Source organism: Oncorhynchus clarkii, chromosome 13 (assembly GCF_045791955.1).
Source record: "Oncorhynchus clarkii lewisi isolate Uvic-CL-2024 chromosome 13, UVic_Ocla_1.0, whole genome shotgun sequence".
NCBI classification, from domain to species: domain Eukaryota; kingdom Metazoa; phylum Chordata; class Actinopteri; order Salmoniformes; family Salmonidae; genus Oncorhynchus; species Oncorhynchus clarkii.
In genome coordinates this window covers 61884739-61903591 of record NC_092159.1, presented here as the reverse complement: position 1 = coordinate 61903591, position 18853 = coordinate 61884739, and the positions used below count along the sequence as shown (strand labels likewise).

The 18853-nt window shown below is 40.7% G+C and overlaps 1 protein-coding gene across 1 annotated transcript; it reads left to right on the top strand.

Moving 5' to 3' along the window:
* The first annotated feature begins 3711 nt into the window (after positions 1-3711).
* On the top strand, positions 3712-18430 carry LOC139424100 (NLR family CARD domain-containing protein 3-like). The gene is made up of 11 exons (XM_071175796.1): positions 3712-3804; positions 5569-5685; positions 5923-6007; positions 6137-6365; positions 6831-8589; positions 9136-9309; positions 10678-10851; positions 12400-12573; positions 15350-15523; positions 15733-15779; positions 16729-18430. The coding sequence occupies exons 1-11, from the start codon at positions 3722-3724 to the stop codon at positions 17271-17273; spliced, it is 3561 nt and encodes a 1186-aa protein (XP_071031897.1). The 5' UTR covers positions 3712-3721; the 3' UTR covers positions 17274-18430.
* The last annotated feature ends 423 nt before the right edge of the window (positions 18431-18853 follow it).

The following is an 18853-nucleotide window of genomic DNA, read 5'->3' as shown; positions in this document are numbered from 1 at the left end:
GTAGTCTAGTGGTTAGAGTGTAGTGGCGGCAGGTAGCCTAGTGGTTAGAGCGTAGGGGTGGCAGGTAGCCTAGTGGTTGGAGCGTAGGGGTGGCAGGTAGCCTAGTGGTTAGAGTGTAGGGGTGGCAGGTAGTCTAGTGGTTAGAGTGTAGTGGCGGCAGGTAGCCTAGTGGTTAGAGCGTAGGGGTGGCAGGTAGCCTAGTGGTTGGAGCGTAGGGGTGGCAGGTAGCCTAGTGGTTAGAGTGTAGGGGCGGCAGGTAGCCTAGTGGTTAGAGTGTAGGGGCGGCAGGTAGTCTAGTGGTTAGAGTGTAGGGGCGGCAGGTAGTCTAGTGGTTAGAGTGTAGGGGCGGCAGGTAGCCTAGTGGTTAGAGTGTAGGGGTGGCAGGTAGCCTAGTGGTTGGAGCGTAGGGGTGGCAGGTAACCTAGTGGTTGGAGCGTAGGGGTGGCAGGTAGCCTAGTGTTTAGAGTGTAGGGGTGGCAGGTAGCCTAGTGGTTGGAGCGTAGGGGTGGCAGGTAGCCTAGTGGTTGGAGCGTAGGGGTGGCAGGTAGCCTAGTGGTTGGAGCGTAGGGGTGGCAGGTAGTCTAGTGGTTAGAGTGTAGGGGCGGCAGGAAGCCTAGTGGTTAGAGTGTAGGGGCGGCAGGTAGCATAGTGGTTAGAGTGTAGGGGAGGCAGGTAGCCTAGTGGTTAGAGCTTAGGGGTGGCAGGTAGCCTAGTGGTTAGAGCGTAGGGGTGGCAGGTAGTCTAGTGGTTAGAGCGTAGGGGTGGCAGGTAGCCTAGTGGTTAGAGTGTAGGGGCGGCAGGTAGGTAACCCACTGTTCCTAGACCAGTTAACCCACTGTTCCTAGACCAGTTAACCCACTGTTCCTAGACCAGTTAACCCACTGTTCCTAGACCAGTTAACCCCCTGTTCCTAGACCAGTTAACCCACTGTTCCTAGACCAGTTAACCCACTGTTCCTAGACCAGTTAACCCACTGTTCCTAGACCAGTTAACCCACTGTTCCTAGACCAGTTAACCCCCTGTTCCTAGACCAGTTAACCCACTGTTCCTAGACCAGTTAACCCACTGTTCCTAGACCAGTTAACCCCCTGTTCCTAGACCAGTTAACCCACTGTTCCTAGACCAGTTAACCCCCTGTTCCTAGACCAGTTAACCCCCTGTTCCTAGACCAGTTAACCCCCTGTTCCTAGACCAGTTAACCCACTGTTCCTAGACCAGTTAACCCACTGTTCCTAGACCAGTTAACCCACTGTTCCTAGACCAGTTAACCCACTGTTCCTAGACCAGTTAACCCCCTGTTCCTAGACCAGTTAACCCCCTGTTCCTAGACCAGTTAACCCCCTGTTCCTAGACCAGTTAACCCACTGTTCCTAGACCAGTTAACCCACTGTTCCTAGACCAGTTAACCCCCTGTTCCTAGACCAGTTAACCCCCTGTTCCTAGACCAGTTAACCCACTGTTCCTAGACCAGTTAACCCACTGTTCCTAGACCAGTTAACCCCCTGTTCCTAGACCAGTTAACCCCCTGTTCCTAGACCAGTTAACCCCCTGTTCCTAGACCAGTTAACCCCCTGTTCCTAGACCAGTTAACCCACTGTTCCTAGACCAGTTAACCCCCTGTTCCTAGACCAGTTAACCCCCTGTTCCTAGACCAGTTAACCCACTGTTCCTAGACCAGTTAACCCCCTGTTCCTAGACCAGTTAACCCACTGTTCCTAGACCAGTTAACCCACTGTTCCTAGACCAGTTAACCCCCTGTTCCTAGACCAGTTAACCCACTGTTCCTAGGCCGTCATTAAAAATAAGAATTTGTTCTTAACTGACTTGCCTAGTTAAATAAATGGGGGGAAAGGTGAGGTGTTGAAGGGGAGGAGTTTTTGACCCCTACCTTTTTGAGAAAATAATTATTACTTTCTTAAACAAAATCTCTTTCTCTGAGCAATTGTATTAGTTTAAAAATAATTTAATTTTCCCATTTTGTTTGAGCATGCAATATATTTCAGTCTTTGAATCATTTATTTTATACAGTCATTTCTGCTACTCTTTATAAAGGCTGTCAATAATTTGGGACCCAACTGTATACTTCAAAATTAGAGATATGTTGAACCTGGATCCATCATAATCATTCTACATGTTATAGTATGAACCTGGATCATCATAATGATTCTACATGTTATAATATGAACCTGGATCATCATAATGTTATAATATGAACCTGGATCATCATAATGATTCTACATGTTATAGTATGAACCTGGATCATCATAATGATTCTACATGTTATAATATGAACCTGGATCATCATAATGATTCTACATGTTATAATATGAACCTGGATCATCATAATGATTCTACATGTTATAATATGAACCTGGATCATCATAATGATTCTACATGTTATAATATGAACCTGGATCATCATAATGATTCTACATGTTATAGTATACCATAGCCTTTCCAGGCCAAAGGTTAAACTACTGTTATGTTTATGATATAATATGGTATTGTGTCACTAGACTTTGACCAGATATTATTGCATCCAAAGATCAACTGTACATAGAACATAGATACAGAGCCACTTGTTATCAGGAAGGTGCTCTCTCAGCACAACGGAAAATATCTCAATGATTTGAGTTCTGGTTGTGAATTCAGGCTACAAGGTAAGACTCTTCCCAGGGATTATTGTGAAGTGTGTTGAGACATTAAGTGTATGTTGTTATTTTACTAGTGAATGAAATTAAAATAATCAGATCGAACAGTCACTTTCACCTGGGACAGCTACTTGACAGTTCAATCGTACAAAATGGCGCTAACTGGGTGTTGACGATAAAATTCAGAAACCTATTGTTCATATATCGTATTATAGGATTGGTATATCGTGGTTATTTTACAATTTGTAAAAATGTTAATGTATCATAGTTTCAGAATATCAGAACATTTGTTGTTTTCATAATTACCAGATCTCCTGCTTCCTGTATAATTTGGTATTAAACCACTGAACATACTTTTCTTCACATTGTTATTGTGAATTAAATGTAGTAATAGTATAATAATAGTATAATAATAGTATAATAATAGTATAATAATAGTATAATAATAGTATAGTAATAGTATAATAATAGTATAGTAATAGTATAATAATAGTATAATAATAGTATAATAATAGTATAGTAATAGTATAATAATAGTATAATAATAGTATAGTAATAGTATAATAATAGTATAATAATAGTATAATAATAGTATAATAATAGTATAGTAATAGTATAGTAATAGTATAATAATAGTATAATAATAGTATAATAATAGTATAGTAATAGTATAATAATAGTATAATAATAGTATAGTAATAGTATAATAATAGTATAATAATAGTATAATAATAGTATAATAATAGTATAGTAATAGTATAATAATAGTATAATAATAGCATACTTGTTGAATAAAGCATCACACTAGAATGAGTGAAATGATTAACAGAGAAAGTGAGATATTATTATCAATAGTTTCTCTACATGGAGAAGAGGTGAAACATATCAGTCACCACTACATGTTCATGTGATGCATTAAATCACCTGACGGTTTGGATGTGTCTGTCAGTAAATGTTTTATTTCTAAGAGATAATGAATAAAAGAGAATAATTTAACTTCAATTATTATTTGTCACTGTGTTAACTGCAACCAACATGTTGGATCTCTGTTTAGGGGTCAGTGCTCTAAAATGAGTCTCTCTGGAGAGAGAGAGGAGGGGGGCCCTGCCTCTAAAATGAGTCTCTCTGGAGAACATGACACCAAAGCGAAGAGGTGAGATGACAATATTACTTAAGAACTTATATAGAGTTTATTTCTAAAACCTTATATCAACAACAACAAAAATTGCATGTTATTTTTCATCAGAAACGATTGCTTATGGGGAACCTTCATGTATCTGTAAAATATTGTTGTTCTAAGATTTTAATTCATTGATTTGTGGATGAATTTTTGTTTTGCAAAACACTATATTGCTGGAATGAAATGTGTGTATCCTGTATTTTTGACTGTTATATGTGGTTGTCTCACCAACACACAGACACACACACACACACACACACACACACACACACACACCACAAACACACACACACACACACACACATCTTTGCCAGCACACACACACACACATCTTTGCCAGCACACACACACACATCTTTGCCAGCACACACACACACACACACACACATATTTGCCAGCATACACACACATCTATATAATTTTTGCATGACACAATAATTTTTCCTACTCTTATTTATTGCCTAATATAATTATTAGGCAACAGGGGAATAACGGAGTTCATTACAGTGTTGAGACACCAAAGTTTATTGTTCAATTTGCTTTTTTCTTTACGGTCAGGGACAGTATGAGTGTAGCCAGATCCTTTTCACTCGCTATCCTTGTTTCATTTTGTGGTTCACCGGATATGTCATCATCCTCGAGATGAGGGACAGACGAACAACCTGCTAGCTAGTCGGTACAGCTAGGTAAGCTACTGTTGACTAACCCCATTCTGTACAAATTTGTGTAACCGCAAATTCAAACGAGGCTGCACTGGAAACTAGTGTGACTGTAGCGACTGTGTTGGCATCAAAATCTGAGATGTTGAACAACGTTTCTATTCAAGCGTTGATTGACATGGTAATGGTTTGATAGTACTGATTTGGCTGGAAAGAGGAGAAAGTGTGCTTTACAAGGGTATCCATATTACAGTTGACCTGGAAGTATTAGGTTTTTTGGGGGCAAAAAAAAGGTCAATTGTACGGAACAGCACGATGTACATAGTGCATTACTCACCACGAACTGCAATAAGCTTTTTTCCTTTAATTAATGAATCCGATGAGAAGGATATACTGCTTTCCCGGGAACAGGCCCAGATCTCCATCATTTGCGTGAAGAAAAGGGGCAGGACATAGCCCCCGCAGAAGTTCTCTTGTATTAGCAGTATGGAAAGGGACAGAACATAGCCACTGTAGACAAAGAAGAGCTCTCCAGTAGGTGTACCAAAACATTCAAGGATCATTTTCTGAAAAGTGAGGTTTCAAGTTTATCATCTTCCAAAGCAGAATTGCTTTCCCATTGTTCCTCAACTGTAGTGTCTGATATAACATTTTCTAGCTCTGAGTTTCTACTTTAATCCAATGTAAAATAAACACCATTTATAATGTTGCTACATAAGACTGAATCTAGCCAGTCAGTAACATTTGACTGTATAAAACCGAGCAGTACTACATATTTCTCTGAAAGTGAGGCAGACGTAACATTTTGCAATAAAACATGATTATTTGTCTCTCTGAAATGAAACCATCAAGTGATAGATTTCAAACAAACACATGGCTGTCAATAAACAATCGCATGCCATGATTAACTAGTAAAAAAAACACATCTATCACTTTTATCATTTCTTTAAACAATAACATCTAATTTACCAACTTTTCTGAAAATGGATATATAGCGATTTGGAATGAAACTATTATTATGTTTCCCCATCTGAGCTCAGAGTAGATGAGAGATGGAATGTTTGTCTCTGTGTTGAAGTCCAATCAAGCAGGAGAGACCAGCCTCCCCTGTGCCCAGCTGTCTGTCCCTGAAGAGTGACTGGTCTATGGATAAATTGATAGACTTCAGAGAGGGAGATTATTCTCCTGAACAAAGGTAGGAAGAACTCATGGGTCATGGTCGGTGAGTTAAACAACACTGTCTCTAGTCATTTCTCCTCTCCCATATTCCCATTTATTCTTGTTGTTTTCAAAATCCATGGGCTAATGCTTTTTTCCATTTTCATAGTCCAAAAGCAATTTTTAAAAAACACGACATTCCCTCCCTCCCTGTGTGTGTGTGTGTGTGTGCCCTCCCTGGTTGAGGAAATGTAATCTCATGTTTTGTCCACAGAACCCAACAGGAGACATCAGAGTCAGAGATTCACAGTGGTCAGTCTTCCCAGAGTCATCAAACAGACCTGGACTCCATATTCAGTGTATGTGGTCCTGTTATGTACATTTGTTTTTGTTTTTCTCAAGTAAAGTTGATCTGTCAATCATTCATTAATGTGTTGATGAGAAAGTATTTATTCTCTTGTTTAAATTATTTACTTTATTTATTTCAGTTGCTTGAAGAGAATATTATGACATTTATGAAGAACGAGCTGAAGATGTTCAAGAGGATTCTTAGTCCAGAACTCCCAGAAGGCTTTGAGAGTCAGAAGCAGGATAAGGAAGTGGTGGAAGCTGAAGATGAGAAGCATGAGAGCAGTGCCAGAGAGGGGGCTCTGAAGATCACACTGCACGTCCTGAGGAAAATGAACCAGAAGGAGCTTGCTGACACACTGGAGAAAAGTAAGAGCTGTCTACCTCATGTTGAATGTTGTTTTATAACAAACATTTAAAAGCTGCAACTAAAGTACAGCTAAATTAGCCGTGTAACACAATGATATTGTAGCAGCCTTAACACAACACCTAGTGACCTCATCAAGTAGCAGCAGCGATGTGTTGATTAATTTAGACAGAAGAGACAGAGGAGAGACAGAGGAGAGACAGAGGAGAGACAGAGGAGAACCAGAGGAGAGACAGAGGAGAGACAGAGAAAGACAGTGATAGATAGACAACATTAATGATACTGTCTGCAATATGAATAATAATAATATAATCAGTCACTCCAGTGTGTAATGCAATATGATATCATTTACACATTTATACAGGCAGTTAAGAGAATAATGTATTAGAATGTACACCTTATGACACAGTCCTACAGTATTAAATCAGACATAATATTAATATCCTCTGTGTTATTTCTTCATTCAGATGAGCTTGCTGTGATTTGCCAACGTGAACTCAAATCTAATCTAAAGAAGAAGTTTCAATGTGTATTTGAGGGGATCGCTAAACAAGGAAACCCAACATTTCTCAGTAAGATCTACACAGAGCTCTACATCACAGAGGGTGGAACAGGAGAGGTCAATAATGAACATGAGCTGAGACAGATTGAGACAACAACCAGGAAACAAGCAAGACCAGAGACTGCGATCAAATGTAACGACATCTTCAAACCCTTAACTGGACAAGACAAACTTATCAGAACTGTGTTGACAAAGGGAGTCGCTGGCATTGGAAAAACAGTCTCTGTGCAGAAGTTCATTCTGGACTGGGCTGAAGGAAAAGCAAATCAGGATGTCCAATTTGTATTTTCATTGCCTTTTCGTGAGCTGAATTTGATGAAAAGGGAAAAACACACTTTGATTGAACTTCTCAATCACTTCTCAATGGAAACTAAAGAATCAAGAATCTCCAACTACGACAAGAATACATTTCTGTTCATCTTTGATGGTCTGGATGAGTGCCGACTGCCCCTAGACTTCCAGAACAACAAGATCTGTTGTGACGTCACAGAGTCAACCTCAGTGGATGTTCTGCTGACAAATCTCATCAAGGGAAACCTGCTTCCCTCTGCTCTCCTCTGGATAACTACCCGACCTGCAGCAGCCAATCAGATCCCCCCTGAGTGTGTTGACCAGGTGACAGAGGTACGAGGGTTCAATGATCCACAGAAGGAGGAGTACTTCAGGAAGAGATTCAGTGATGAGGACCTGGCCGGCAGAATCATCTCACACATAAAGACATCAAGGAGCCTCCACATCATGTGCCACATTCCAGTCTTTTGTTGGATTTCTGCAATAGTACTTGAACCAATGCTGAAACGTAAGAGAGAAGAGATGCCCAAGACTCTGACTGAGATGTACACACACCTTGTGGTGTTTCATACTAAACAGAAGAATGAAAAGTATCTTGGGAAAGAAGAGAGCATTCTGTCACTGGGAAAACTGGCTTTTCAACAGCTTGTGAATGGCAATCTGATTTTCTATGAAGAAGACCTGAAAGAGTCTGGCATTGATGTCAATGAAGCCTCAGTGTACTCAGGATTGTGCACACAGATCTTTAAAGAGGAATATGGGCTGTACCAGGACAAGGTGTACTGCTTCGTGCATCTGAGCATTCAGGAGTTTCTGGCTGCTGTATATGTGTTCCTTTCATTCAGCAACAACAATGAAAATCTAATGGCCGAACCTCAAACAACATCCAGCAACGATTGTCTACTGAAGCCTGAAGTTACTGTCTACAAGAGTGCTGTGGATAAAGCCTTACAAAGTGAGACAGGAAACCTGGACCTTTTCCTCCGCTTCCTTCTGGGCCTCTCACTGGAGTCCAATCAGAAGCACTTACAAGGTCTACTGACAACGAAAGGAAGCAGTTCACAGAGCCATGAAGAAACAGTCAAGTACATCAAGGAGAAGATCAGTGAGAATCCCTCTCCAGAGAGGTGCATCAATCTGTTCCACTGTCTGAATGAACTGAATGACCATTCTCTAGTGGAGGAGATCCAAAGGTACCTGAGATCAGGAAGTGTCTCCAGTGATGAACTCTTACCTGCACAGTGGTCAGCTCTGGTCTTTGTGTTGCTGACTTCAGAAAAGGGGCTGGATGTGTTTGACCTGAAGAAATACTCCAGATCAGAGGAAGGTCTTCTGAGGCTGCTGCCAGTGGTCAAAGCCTCCAGAGCTGCTCTGTAAGTACATCAAATACATTTAAGTGCTAATGATCTGGAAGAAATATTCACTTTAGAGAAAAATATATTGAATCAATGCATTGGTGTTCATCATTTTTTTTTGTCAACCAAAGCCAACGGAGAGCATTCACGGTACAAGACGGCAACAAGGCTGATTCTTATGCCGTCTATCAATAGCCTGTCAAGGCTGATTCTTATGCCGTCTATCAATAGCCTGTCAAGGCTGATTCTTATGCCGTCTATCAATAGCCTGTCAAGGCTGATTCTTATGCCGTCTATCAATAGCCTGTCAAGGCTGATTCTTATGCCGTCTATCAATAGCCTGTCAAGGCTGATTCTTATGCCGTCTATCAATAGCCTGTCAAGGCTGATTCTTATGCCGTCTCTAAAATTAGTATAACAATACGACAATACAATTCAGGGAGACGGAAGGTAAATCTATATGTTGTTTGGGAGAATAAACCAAATGCATCTGTCATTGTCCTTCTACACTACTGGTGTTACATTAACAGTGTGTTTGTGAAATCATGATGATCTCTCTGTCAGGCTGTCAGGCTGTGGACTCACAGAGGAAGGCTGTGCTTCTCTGGTCTCAGCTCTGGAGTCAAACCCCTCACACCTGAGAGAGCTGGACCTGAGTAACAATGACCTGAAGGATTCAGGAGTGAAGCTGCTCTCTGCTGGACTGGGGAATCCCCACTGTAAACTGGAGACTCTGAGGTCAGTATTCCTGTAGTTGGTCAACAAGTGACAACTGTTCACCAGATCCACATGTGTTTACCAGACACATAGTCCACATCATATGTGTTTACCAGGTACACATAGTCCACATCATATGTGTTTACCAGGCACACATAGTCCACATCATATGTGTTTACCAGGCACATAGTCCACATCATATGTGTTTACCAGACACATAGTCCACATCATATGTGTTTACCAGACGCACATAGTCCATATCATATGTGTTTACCAGACACATAGTCCACATCATATGTGTTTACCAGACACTTAGTCCACATCATGTGTTTACCAGACACATAGTCCACATCATGTGTTTACCAGACACATAGTCCACATCATATGTGTTTACCAGACACATAGTCCACATCATGTGTTTACCAGACACATAGTCCACATCATATGTGTTTACCAGACACTTAGTCCACATCATGTGTTTACCAGACACTTAGTCCACATCATATGTGTTTACCAGACACAGTCCACATCATATGTGTTTACAAGACACATAGTCCACATCATGTGTTTACCAGACACATAGTCCACATCATATGTGTTTACCAGACACATAGTCCACATCATATGTGTTTACCAGACGCACATAGTCCACATCATATGTGTTTACCAGACACACATAGTCCACATCATATGTGTTTACCAGACACTTAGTCCACATCATATGTGTTTACCAGACACATAGTCCACATCATATGTGTTTACCAGACACTTAGTCCACATCATATGTGTTTACCAGACACTTAGTCCACATCATATGTGTTTACCAGACACTTAGTCCACATCATATGTGTTTACCAGACACTTAGTCCACATCATATGTGTTTACCAGACACTTAGTCCACATCATATGTGTTTACCAGACACACATAGTCCACACCATATGTGTTTGGACAGTAAATCTTACAGTTTTAAATGAGTCTCTCTGCTCCAGTATTTAGGATTGGATATACTATGTTTTATGTTAGGTGACAGTACAGAATGTCACCTTTATTTTTAAGGTACTCATAAAAATCTGTTTTAGCTTTTAGAAATTAAAGCACTTCATGGACCTAGTTCTCCCATTTGAATAAGTACTACAAGTTAATTTTTTTAAAGCTAACATCAGAGGTGAAGGTCTGGCCAGTCAACTCAGATATTTGTAAAATACATTTCTCTCTCTTCAAGCAATGTTATGATAATTTCTAATAATGATACATTCATTCATTTATGAATAGATATGGCAGGTTTCAGGACACTGATGTATCTGAATATGTTGAAAAATAGATACTGCCACTATTTTCACTACCAAATAATAGCAGTGTGGTTTAAATATGATTTGACTCTTTGCAGGCTGTCAGGCTGTCAAGTCACAGAGGAAGGCTGTGCTTCTCTGGTCTCAGCTCTGAAGGCAAATCCCTCACACCCGAGAGAGCTGGATCTGAGTAACAATGACCTGAAGGATTCAGGAGTGAAGCTGCTCTCTGCTGGACTGGGGAATCCCCACTGTAAACTGGAGACTCTGAGGTCAGTATTCCTGTAGTTGGTCAACAAGTGATAACTATTCACTAGATCCACATGTGTTTATCAGGCACACATAGTCCACATCATATGTGTTTACCAGGCACACATAGTCCACATCATATGTGTGTTTACAGTGAAGTTTACAGTTTTAAATTTGGCGCTATGCTCCAGCATTTTGGATTTGAGATCAAATGTTTCATATTAGATGACAGTACAGAATTTCACCTTTAATTAGAGGTTAATGGTGAGAGGTTAGAATGTCTTGTTGTAGCCTCTGTAACTCTCTCACTCGTTATTATTAATGATTAATTCATGATCTTTCTCAAGTCACAGGTTTGATGTAGTCATTGCGTTAAAGAATATGGGACCAAATACAATTATTTTGACTACTTGAATACACTATAAGTGAATTGGTCAGAATAGTTATGGCTTCTCCAAATGGAGGGACTAGATACATAAGGGCTTTCAATTCTAAACGGTGAAACAGATATGTATGAAAATACCCTCAAATTAAAGGTGACACTATATACTGTCACCTTAGATGAAACATTAGACCTCAAATCCAAAATGTTGGAGTACAGATCCACATTTAAAATGTTATCTTCACTGTCAAAATAGATATGTACTGAGTATACAGTCCACACCAATCTAAATCTGATACCTCACTGTTTGTCTTTTAACTGATACTGCTTTTTAAACTGGTCTGGTCAGTCTACTCAAATATGTGAATGTGAGGAATTTTATGAATAATGACTAAACAATATTTACATTTAAATAGAACTATAACTAATTAAACTCTACCCTGTTTTACAATATCTGATTAATAATGTTAGTTCCTAAGAAAGAGGTTATGTAGCATGGATAAGGGGTAATTGGAAATGATAACCATTGTGGAAGGAGGAATGTATGTGTGTGTGTCTAAAGTAAGCAAAGAGGGTCATTAACCTATGTTTGAACCGGCTCAGCTATAACTCTGTGGTGATTAAATAAGACAGCGAGAGCCCCTCTAGGTTTTCCTTATCTGGAACTGTCTGCTAAGTAGTAATAAACTATGGTGAGACTTCAGGAGTTAATCCAGATATAGTGTGTCAGGTATTTGCGCTAGTGAGTTGGAATTAACTTTTGAACCTGCTTTGTCGAGAGGAGGAGATACATTTTATAACCTATGACGTCATATGTGATAAGCTGTTGTACATGGTTCTATGAGCAGCGCTCTCGAGAATAAATACTATTGGCTCATTTTGATAGACTGGTCTCTGTCTATTTTATGCAAATGACGATCTTACAAATTCTTAGAAACAGACAGAGTGATTTAAATTGAATTGGTTAATGAATATATATAGGAATTGTTCAATTCCTTTGACAGTGAACTACACATTTTTCTCTCTTCAAGCAATATTATGATCATTTCTAATGATGATACATTCATTTCTGAATAGATATGGCAGGTTTCAGAACACTGATATCTGAATGTGTTGAAAAAATATGCTGCCACTATTCTCACCACCAAAGAAAATCACTGCGGTTTTAATATGATTTTACTCTTTGCAGGCTGTCAGGCTGTCAAGTCACAGAGGAAGGCTGTGCTTCTCTGGTCTCAGCTCTGAAGTCAAACCCCTCACACCTGAGAGAGCTGGATCTGAGTAACAATGACCTGAAGGATTCAGGAGTGAAGCTGCTCTCTGCTGGACTGGGGAATCCCAACTGTAAACTGGAGACTCTGAGGTCAGTGTCACTGTATTTGGTCAACAAGAGGGGGAGATCATGCTGATCCTAACTGTTATAGGCCTATTTCTATTTTGCCCTGTTAATTAAAACTGTTGGAAAAACTTGTCAATAATCAAGTTACTGGCTTTCTTGATGTCTATAGTATTCTCTCTGGTATGCAATCTAGTTTCTACTCAGTTTATGGATTTGTTATTACAACCTTCCTTAAAGGTCCTCAATGATGTCACCTTTGACCTTGATTAATAGCAATGTTGTGATGCTATTTTTATTGTCTTGGCCAAAGCTTTTGATAAGGTAGACCATTTCATTCTTGGGGGCCGGCTAAGGAGTTTTGGTGTCTCTGAGGGGTCTTTGGCCTGGTTTGCTAACTACATCTCTCAGAGTGCAGTGTATAAAGTCAGAAAGAGGCTTGATCCTAGACCCCACGTTCTTCTCAATTTACATCAACAACATAGCTCAGGCAGTAGGAAGCTCTCTCATCCATGTATATGCTCTATATACAGTCTTAAACTCAGCTGGCCCCTCACCGGATTTTGTGTTAAACGCTCTACAACAATGCTTTCTTAGTGTTTAACAAGCTTTCTCTGTCCATAACGTTGTTCTGAACACCTCATGTGGTTTGGTCAGAAGAATGCCCCTCTCCCCACAGGTGTAATTACTACATCTGAGGATTCAGAGCTTGAGGTAGTCACCTCATACAAGTACTTGGGAGTATGGCTAGACAGTAAACTGTCCTCTCAGCACATATCAAAGCTGCAGGCTAAAGTTAAATCTAGACCAATAATGTTTTTACCATGTTTTGTGCTGCTACCATGTTGTGTTGCAGCCATGGTGTGTTGCTACTATGTTGTTGTCATGTTGTGTTGCTACCATGTTGTGTTGCTGCCATGGTGTGTTGCTACTATGTTGTTGTCATGTTGTGTTGCTGCCTTGCTATGTTGTTGTCTTAGGTCTCTCTTTATGTAGTGTTGTGTCTCTCTTGTCATGATGTGTGTTTTGTCCTATATTTATATTTATATTTAATCCCAGCCCCCGTCCCCACAGGAGGCCTTTTGCCTTTTGGTAGGCCGTCATTGTAAATAAGATTTTGTTCTTAATAACTGACTTGTCTTGTTAACCTTTTGCGTGTAGGGGGCAGTATTTTCGTTTTTGGCTAAAAAACATACCCATTTGAAACTGCCTATTGCTCAGCCCCAGTGTTGCGGTGTCTCCCTTTTCCTGATGTATGTTTGTCTTTAAAAAAAAATATAATTTAATCCCAGCCCCCGCCCCCGCAGGAGGCCTTTTGCCTTTTGGTAGGCCGTCGTTGTAAATAAGAGTTGGTTCTTAACTGATTTGCCGAGTTAAATAAAAGTGAGAACTGTTCACCAGATCCACGTGTTTACCCGGCACACATAGTCCACAGCATATATGTTTGCTACAAAATGCCCCAGCATTTTGGATTTGAGATCAAATGTTTCATTTTAGGCAACAGTATATAATGTCACCTTTTATTTGAGGATATTTCATACTGTGTTACTGTTTAGAAGTGAAAGCACTTTGTGTCTAGTTTCCCATTTGAAAAATGTAATAATTTGGACCACAGTGATCACATCAGGCTTGTGACTCTACACACTTGTTGAATGCATTTGTGGTTTGCTTTGGTTGTGTTATGGATTATGTTTTTCAAATGGAAACTAAATGGTGAATAATGTCCTGTCATTTTGGAGTCACTTCACTTGTAATGTCAGTAAGAGTAGATGATGTTTCTGAACACTTCTACATTGATGTGGATGCTACCATGATTACAGTGGGTAGCAGTACAGTGGGTTAACTGCCTGTTCAGGGGCAGAACGACAGATTTGTACCTTGTCAGCTTGGGGATTTGAATTTGCAACCTTTCGGTTACTAGTCCAACACTCTAACCACTAGCCTACACTGCCGCCCCAAGTGGTAATGGTGAGGGGTTAGCATGTTTTGTTGTAGCCTCTGTTAGTGGTAATGGTGAGGGGTTAGCATGTTTTGTTGTAGCCTCTGTTAGTGGTAATGGTGAGGGGTTAGCATGTTTTGTTGTAGCCTCTGTTAGTGGTAATGGTGAGGGGTTAGCATGTTTTGTTGTAGCCTCTGTTAGTGGTTATGGTGAGGGGTTAGCATGTTTTGTTGTAGCCTCTGTTAGTGGTAATGGTGAGGGGTTAGCATGTTTTGTTGTAGCCTCTGTTAGTGGTAATGGTGAGGGGTTAGCATGTTTTGTTGTAGCCTCTGTTAGTGGTAATGGTGAGGGGTTAGCATGTTTTGTTGTAGCCTCTGTTAGTGGTTATGGTGAGAGGTTAGCATGTTTTGTTGTAGCCTCTGTTAGTGGTAATGGTGAGGGGTTAGCATGTTTTGTTGTAGCCTCTGTAACTTTCTTATTCATCATTTCTCATGACTGATTCATGATTTGTATTAATCAGGGAATCATCATGATTCATTTAGTAGTGTTTAGAAACCCGTTATCTACTCACTTAGACAGAAGATTAATCCAGTCACCATCCACCATGTAGTTACTATTGGGCAAAACACAACCCCAAACACAACCTCAAACACAACCCCAAACACAACCTCAAACACAACCTCAAACACAACGAGTTTAAATACTAACCGTTTTACAACTTTAATACATGAAGTAAATTGGTCAGAAAACATCACTTCTTCAAATAGGGGGATTAGATACATAACTTCTTCAAATAGGGGGATTAGATACATAACTTCTTCAAATAGGGGGATTAGTAATATGATATGATTTTAATCTTTGCAGGCTGTCAGGCTGTCTAGTCACAGAGGAAGGCTGTGCTTCTCTGGTCTCAGCTCTGAGGTCAAACCCCTCACACCTGAGAGAACTGGACCTGAGCTACAATCACCCAGGAGACTCAGGAGTCAGACTGCTCTCTGCTAGACTGAAGGATCCACACTGCAGACTGGAGAAACTCAAGTATGTAGAGGGTTTATGTCAATGTTCATATCAGACACGTTTGATTTAACAGGCTGGTTAAAACAAACATTCTTACCACCACTTGGACAAAGTGTGTGAGTGAGAGAGTGAGAGAGTGAGTGAGTGAGTGAGTGAGTGAGTGAGTGAGTGAGTGAGTGAGTTCACGTGTATCCCTCAATGACTGTCTGTTCTTCTGCTTACCGCTACAGTGTGGAACATGGTGGAGAGTACACAATGAAACCTGGGCCTAGAAAATGTGAGTGTTTACTGCTGTGAAGAATTTGACTAAGAATAAGTCTGAATTCAAGTTAAGTCAAAGACCACCATCATTAATTACTTGGACATATTAAATATCAGCTGTAGTTCTACATAAGCAGAAATCAGGGACACCAAAGTTTAGAAAGAGTTGCTTTGACAGTGTGTGTGTCTGTGTATGTTTGTAGCATGTTTGTGTTACATCAGAAATGTGTGAGTGTTCATGCATGCATCCTGGGGTGTGTGTGTGTGTAATTAATGGGTATAAGTGTTTTATATTATATTATATTATATATATATACTGTTTTATATACAGTATAACAGTTGATCAATCAAAAGTCTCAAGTTACCTTAACATCTCCTTTTGATACCTAGAAACATCTACATTAAATGAATTAGTGAAAGGTGAGTTAACATTCTAATGTGGCCTCCCAGGTGGCACAGCTGGCGCTGCAGTACAGCGCCCTTAACCACTGTGCCATCAGAGACTCTGGGTTCGCGCCCAGGCTCTGCCGTAACCGGCCGCGACCGGGAGGTCCATGGGGCGACGCACAATTGACCTAGCGTTGTCCGGGTTAGGGAGGGTTTGGCCGGTAGGGATGTCCTTGTCTCATCGCGCACCAGCGACTCCTGTGGCGAGCCGGGCGCATTGCGCGCCAGCCAAGGTTGCCAGGTGCACGGTGTTTCCTCCGACACATTGGTGCGGCTGGCTTCCGGGTTGGATGCGCGCTGTGTTAAGAAGCAGTGGGGCTAGGTTGGGTTGTGTAACGGAGGACGCATGACATTCAACCTTCGTCTCTCCCGAGCACGTACGGGAGTTGTAGCGATGAGACAAGATAGTAGCTACTAAACAATTTATACCACGAAATTGGAGAGAAAAAGGGGTAAAAAAAAACATTCTAATGTGAATGGTGATGATTTCTAATATTTTGTCTGGTTTCATCCATCAGATGTCTGTGATCTCACACTGGACCCAAACACAGTAAACAGTCTCCTCTCTCTGTCTGAGGAGAACAGAAAGGTGACATGTGGGAGACAGAAGCAGCCGTATCCTGATCACCCAGAGAGATTTGAGGTCTGTAGACAGGTGCTGTGTAGAGAGGGTCTGACTGGGCGCTGTTACTGGGAGGTAGAGAGGAGTGGGGGATGGCCGGTTATAGGAGTGACATATAAAGGAATCAACAGGAGAGGAGAGGGTAAGGACTGTGGACTCGGATGGAATGACAAGTCCTGGAGTCTGTTCTGCTCTGACAACAGTTACACTGCCAGGCACAATTGTAATACCACTCTCATAGACGTCCCTTCCTCCAGCTCCCACAGAGTAGGAGTGTATCTGGACTGGCCAGCCGGCACTCTGTCCTTCTACAGAGTCTCCTCTGACACACTGACCCACCTGAACACATTCTACACCACATTCACTGAGCCACTCTATCCAGGGTTTTGGATTTATGATGACTCTTCAGTGTCCCTAATCAAACACAACACAATATTTTAATAAAATAAGAATATAAATAACTGTGTCACACACACTAGACACTGACACAAAAACACACACACACACACTGGACACACACTTTACAGACACACATACACATACTGGACACACACACACTGGACACTGACACAAAAACACACACACACACACACACACACTGGCCTGAGAACTCACCAGATATGTCAGCCGTTGAGCATGTTTGGGATGCTCTGGATCGACGTGTACGACAGCGTGTTCCAGGTCCTGACAACATCCAGCAACTTTGCACAGCCATTGAAGAGGAGTGGGACAACATTCCACAGGCCACAACCAACAGCCTGATCGACTCTATGTGAAGGAGATGTGTAGCAATGCATGAGGCAAATGATGATCACACCAGATACTGACTGGTTTTCTGATCCACAATCCTACTTTTATACTAAGGTATCTGTGACCAATAGATGCATGTCTGTATTCCCAGTCATGTTAAATTCGTAGATTAAGGCCTAATGAATTTATTTTCAATTGAATGTAACTCAGTAAAATCTTTGAAATTGTTGCCTGTTGCGTTTAGATTTTAAAATCAGTATAATACAAATGAGCAGTTTAAAATGTTTTATGTTTATGATGTTAGTAACACTAAGTAATTCCATACTTTCACTAAAGATATAAAGTAACTTTTTATTGACAGATGCCTCATGTCAATGTTCTGGATTTTGATGAAAGGAAATCCCATAAAGGCTACTGGACAGGACTTTGTTATGGCATCTTCTGTTTGGGTGTCTCAAGTCAGTTCTGCGCCATGATCAGAATGTGTCTCTGTCTCTATTTCCAGCCCTGTCATTTCTACCTGTCCTGATCTAGTGTTTGACCCCTGACCTCCTCACACTGTCTCACTGTCCATGTCTGCTTTTAGCTCCCACCTCTACTTCACTGTGTTATAATGGACCTTATGCTTGTAATGTCACCTCTGTAACCAGCTATCAAACATAATGACCTTTCTGACTCTATCCCATAGCCCTACTTTCTAGAACTGAACATTTTAATTCCTCTATGAGTTTGTTTAGTGTCCATTTACTTATTTATATATGTATTTGTTGTATATTGGGGTTGTGCTGCAGAGCATCATGGGTGTTTGTATGTGTTGAGATGATCACGTTCCAGATAAATGGTTGAACTGATTCCTGTCTGATTATTGAATTGTTATACAGACGTGGTTATGAAACCCACCAGACATAACAACAGATTGGTGATGAATCTACAGGAACTATTCTGTCTGGAAGAAGTCGATTTTTACAACTGTTGAAACTGTTATTTTCTGTGGTAAAGACCTCCCCAATTAAGGTGCCGCCAACCCCCTGTGATGCAGATGGACTTTCCAGGTTACTACTAGCTGTAAACAAGACAGAGTCAGATGGACATTCCAGGTTACTACTAGCTGTGGTCTAGACAGAGTCAGATGGACATTCCAGGTTACTACTAGCTGTGGTCTAGACAGAGTCAGATGGACATTCCAGGTTACTACTAGCTGTAGCTGTGGGCTTCAATTCAGGAAAGTTTCTCTCAACAGTTATGGACAAAATGTTAATGCTCAAAACTAT